The sequence below is a fragment of the Oncorhynchus kisutch genome, linkage group LG29 (assembly GCF_002021735.2).
Source record: "Oncorhynchus kisutch isolate 150728-3 linkage group LG29, Okis_V2, whole genome shotgun sequence".
Lineage (NCBI taxonomy): Eukaryota > Metazoa > Chordata > Actinopteri > Salmoniformes > Salmonidae > Oncorhynchus > Oncorhynchus kisutch.
Genome location: NC_034202.2, coordinates 16,027,327 through 16,032,326, shown reverse-complemented (window position 1 = coordinate 16,032,326; position 5,000 = coordinate 16,027,327). Strand labels below are relative to the sequence as shown.

The window sequence follows — 5,000 nt, the reverse complement described above, 5'->3', positions numbered from 1 at the left end:
GGAGACGGCGGAGAAGTGCTGCCAGGCAAACACGCAGTTCGCTGAAATCTCTGAGGTAATGTGAACTGGCACGGAGGTAGAGGGGGAGGAGGGAGGGTTTTGTCCTTTCATCTTGACTCTGGGGGCCAGGGGGAACACCTCTTGTTTTGGACATGGTGATGGGAGATGATGACTTGGGGGTGGCAAGAAGGAAACATCCCTCCACTGAAAGTACACCGACACGCTCAGCCTCCCGTCTCCATACTCAAAGGGACGGTTTGAACAAAGATGTTCTGCTTCTCTTCAAGCTCTCTCTTCCTGAGAGGAAAGCAGCTCTTTCTCCAGGTCTTAGGAAGCGGCTTTGTGGCCCAGCCCCAGGTCACTCTGCCTCGCTGTGTAGAGAGACCGACTGAGAGGAAGCGTTGTACACTGAAAGTGGGTGAAAGTGGGCCATTAAGCACACAGGGGGAAATCTTTGGGAGAACATTTCACAGCTACCCGGTGTAAAGAGGACACTGGGGTATCAAAGGCACCACTCAACAGCTTTAGGCTATTCGTTTTACCCACAAACCCCTTCACTGCCACCACCCACCTAATATCCCAGTCATTGCCATTAGAACACATTTGAATACTGTACAACACAGGAGGATGGTGGTACCTTAATTGGGGAGGACGGCCTCGTGGTAATGGCTGGAGCGGAGTAGGTGGAATGGTAACAGATACATCAGACACATGGTTTCTATGTGTTTGATGCCATTCCATGAGCTCTGTTCCAGCCATTATTATGAGCCGTCCTCCCCTCAGCAGCCTCCATTGCTGTACCCAACCAGAAGGGAGAAGTGTGTGTGTGTGAGCTGTGTGTTCAGCCGTGATGGGGAACAATGCAGAGGGTGTGGTGTTTAATATTTTGGGTTTCTGGTTGCTTTGTGAGCCCCCCCGGCGGCCAGAGGCCCTGAAGTAGGGAAATGCACTCCATCTCACCTATGTGCAGATGAAGCAGGACAGGCTAATATATTCATTAATCCTCCCCCCAAACCTGAGCTTCTACAGGTAGCCTGAAGGGCCCATCCATGCTAGTGGAAGAACGTCTCTCTCAGATAGGATGTGGAATTACTTGAACAGGGAAGCATAATGCCAGGGCAAGGACACTAACTAAACATGCCTGTGGTGCTTTGGGAGAAACAGTTTAGACAACGACATACGAAGCTGGGGTAAGTCTTGGTGTAAGGCTTAATTTACTTGTCAGACTACGGGAGTCTGTGAGGTAAACGATCAAATCCAAATTTGACTAAGATCTCTTGACTAGCAGGGGGGCTTGTTTTGGACTAATATTCTAAAGTCCTTGTGTGGCCACGATGGCGGCTACGTAAAGTCTTGAGCCAAAGCTACCGGTGAACATTGAGGATGGTGCCTTGATTTGAGGGAGAGAATCAATCAATCAGTGTTCTTATTGAGATATGTAGTAATGCATTGTCTCTCTGCCATCTGAATGTGACAGTGGAAAAAAATGCTGATGTGTGCTTATCGGGTGCAGGATGAGGAAGTGTCTGTCCTCAGTGCTGGAGGCCTCTCTGCGTTCTGAATGGCACTCTATTCCATGTATAGTGCCTTACTTTTGACCAAGCCAAGGGCCAGGCTACTACTATTATTTATCAGCACCAGAATGATTGTTCATGTATGAGGCATGTTGATTAGTTTCAGGTTTTTCCTTCCCCTGTGCAATGTTGCCCACTGTTCACTCATTCTGTGTCCCTACAGAACCTCAAGGTGAGGAGCACCAAGGACGTGAAGGACCAGTCAGCCAAGAACTCTCTGGAGAGTAAGTAGCCCACAGCATTACTGAATCCTGGAAGGTACAGTAAGAAAATAGGCCGAAACGAGGAAGGACCTACCTGTTGCAAAGCGTTTTGGTACGGTGCAGAACGTTTGATACGGTGTGCACTAATGAAGACAACCCGTGAAATCACTGCCACAGGCTAGTGCACATTTTTCTTGGCCTATCTAGTGGAAACAGCACGGGCAGTATTTGACTGGGGTCATGTCATATTGCTCTGACTTAAGTTGTAATGTAATTCTCTCCAATTCTCTCTCCTTTCTCTCTTAAAGCTCTCCTGTACAAGCCAGTGGACAGAGTGACCCGAAGCACCCTGGTTCTGCACGTGAGTACAGGGCAGCCAGCAAAGCACGCAGTTTGCCTTTTAGTTTTTTCCTGCTCATTTTTATGTACCGGTAACTCTCTGAACCTCACACCACGGGATTTTTAAATACTGTACCGATCCCAATACTGTAACACAGGCTCTGCTTGTAAGGCACTGTAACTCTGTGTCTCTGACGTTCCACTCTGCAGGACCTGCTCAAGCACACGCCCTGCAGCCACCCGGACCACCCCCTGCTCCAGGACGCGCTCCGCATCTCCCAGAACTTTTTGTCCAGCATCAACGAGGAGACCACGCCCAGACGCCAGTCCATGACCGTCAAGAAGGGAGAGGTGAGGAGCAGCGCTGATCTAGGAGCAGTTTTTCTTGTTAGGTCATAATGAATAAGATTACATGGACAGGTGGGGACCTGACCCTAGATCAGCACTCCTCCTCTGAGACGCTTTATGAATAGAGGCTCGGCTGTATCTCTGTGTTGTTGAATGTTCTTAAGCAAATAGACCAAAGCAGAGCTTTATCTTTTTTTGGCTCTGGGCCATTGTGACTGTTGTGTTATTCTAGGTTTATGGTGAGGGTATGGTATAGTATTACATCATTGACCAGTAACCCAACACTGGTAGATTGAACCTTGCCCTGCCCTCATAACGATCTGTAGTGATTCCACTCATGGGATGACCTAATATGGTGTCAAACGCAATATATGCCCAAAATTGGCAATAATAGAAAGTCCCCTGCACATGCCTGTTAGGAACCCCAGTGTTTGCTCTCTGTGCTGGATCTCCATCCCTCCAACCCCGACATCTTCCCCCCTAGAGACCACCTGAGTTGGAGTTGCACATGAATGGATGTCATTTGATTGACAGCTGGCGTGACACCGCCGTTCATAATGCCCCATATCGAGCCTCTTATCGCTGACTGGGGAGTACAGATTCATTATTCATGTTGAGGCACCTCCCTATGCACATGGGATGTCATTACTGCACCCCAACGTTAGCCCCCCCCACCCCCTTATCCTCATAGGCCCCATTCGCTGCTCTGTCTGCCCAGACCACACTGATCATCAAATATTGATCATGGATACATGGAAGGAGTGCATGGAATCAATGGTCCCTGTTATATTGTGCTTTAGCAGCTAGTGTGTGTGTGTGTGTGTGTGTGTGTGTGTGTGTGTGTGTGTGTGTGTGTGTGTGTGTGTGTGTGTGTGTGTGTGTGTGTGTGTGTGTGTGTTTTAACCCCACTATGTTAAGATATACACAAATATAGCATTGTCCCAAATGGCACCGTGTTCCCTATCTAGTGCACTACTTTTGGCTAGGGCCCATGAGGTTGTGCACTATGTAAGGAGTTAGGGTGCCATTGAGGACTCGTACACAGTCGCCTTGGGATATCTCCAGCCTGACAGGAATGTTCAGTCACTACAGTTCATTGAGGCTTCAAGGACCTAATTATATGGTGCTATTTCAGCTTTTTGTTGTTGCTATTTGAGCCTCTTATACACAATGAATTACTATCATTGGCTACTCGGTAGAACGCTAAATCGATAACGCTCTCTGAAAGCTGTTGAGGACTGAATAGCAGTGGTCCTGTGGTTAGCTCTGCTTCTGGACCGGCTCTTAGGTGGTCCTGACGTGAGTGCCAGCGTGTAACCGTGGTTAAGGAACTGTGTCGACTGATAACCAGACATAGTAGAGAGGTTGTGGTCTGAGAGAAGAGGTTGTTATGACAGTCATCTGGAGCAGGGCTAGAGAACCTCCAGTGTGCTGTTGGGCTAGGGTAGAACCATAGGTTTAAATGGGTTGCTGTCCGGATCTGAGCCACTGAGCCATTGTGTGACATCCCCTTTAAGAGGGTCCAAAGTGACATGTAAATGTATATTTTTTGGACAGGTTCAAATAAAAATGATATGAAAGTATTTCTGTTGTAAGTCTGATAAGGAAATGTAGTTGTACTGACTCAACTAACTGATGGTGAGGATGACTGCTGTCTGATACTGTCCCGGTGGAGAGGTGAACTGTACCTACAGGGTTGGTGTTAGAGAGAGAGAGGGGCCTTCCAGACGTTCTTATCCAGAGCGACTTACAGGAGCAATTGGGGTTCAAGTGCCTTGCTCAAGGGCTCAAGAGGCAGATTTTTCACCTAGTCCGCTCTGGGATAAAACCAGCGACCTGACCTTTCGGTTACCGGCCCAACGCTCTTAACCGCTAGGCTCCCTGCCGCCCCTCCCCCTTTACACAGTAGTGTCATGCAGTAGATTGTAACCTGTTGTGCTTTGTTCAGTGGAGGCGTGCAGGAGGAGAGCAGCACAAGTGTCACCCAGGGGCCCTGCCAGCCAGATGGGGGGTGTAAAGGGGTGGGGGCCATAAAGAAGATGCTTAATTAAAATGCAAATGAGCCTGGTGGCCTCTGAAGCCTGACTCTCTCTCTCTCTCTCTCCCTCTCCCAACCTCACCCTCCCTCTCTCTCTCTCCCTATCCCTCTCCAACCTCACCCTCCCTCTCTCTCTCTCTCTCTCTCTCTCTCCCTCTCCAACTTCACCCTCCCTCTCTCTCTCTCCTATCCCTCTCCAACCTCACCCTCCCTCTCTCTCTCTCTCTCTCTCTCTCTCTCTCCCTCTCCCTATCCCTCTCCAACCTCACCCTCCCTCTCTCTCTCTCTCCCTCTCCCTATCCCTCTCCAAACCTCACCCTCTCTCTCTCTCTCCCTCTCCCTCTCCAACCTCAACCCTCTCTCTCTCCCTCTCCCTATCCCTCTCCAACCTCACCCTCCCCTCTCTCTCTCCTCCCTCTCCTTATCCCTCTCCAACCTCACCCTCCCTCTCTCTCTCCCTCTCCCTGTCCCTCTCCAACCTCACCCTCCCTCTCTCTC

General features: G+C 49.5%; 1 protein-coding gene across 1 annotated transcript in view; it reads left to right on the top strand.

Moving 5' to 3' along the window:
- Positions 1-5,000, top strand: part of LOC109874411 (breakpoint cluster region protein) — a 129,357-nt gene that overhangs the window by 101,468 nt on the left and 22,889 nt on the right. Inside the window, exons 5-8 of the mRNA XM_031808851.1 lie at positions 1-55; positions 1,738-1,798; positions 2,086-2,138; positions 2,327-2,467. The exon at positions 1-55 is cut by the window's left edge and continues 53 nt beyond it. Coding sequence (XP_031664711.1) covers positions 1-55; positions 1,738-1,798; positions 2,086-2,138; positions 2,327-2,467 — 310 coding nt within the window. The remainder of the gene's footprint in view (positions 56-1,737; positions 1,799-2,085; positions 2,139-2,326; positions 2,468-5,000) is intronic.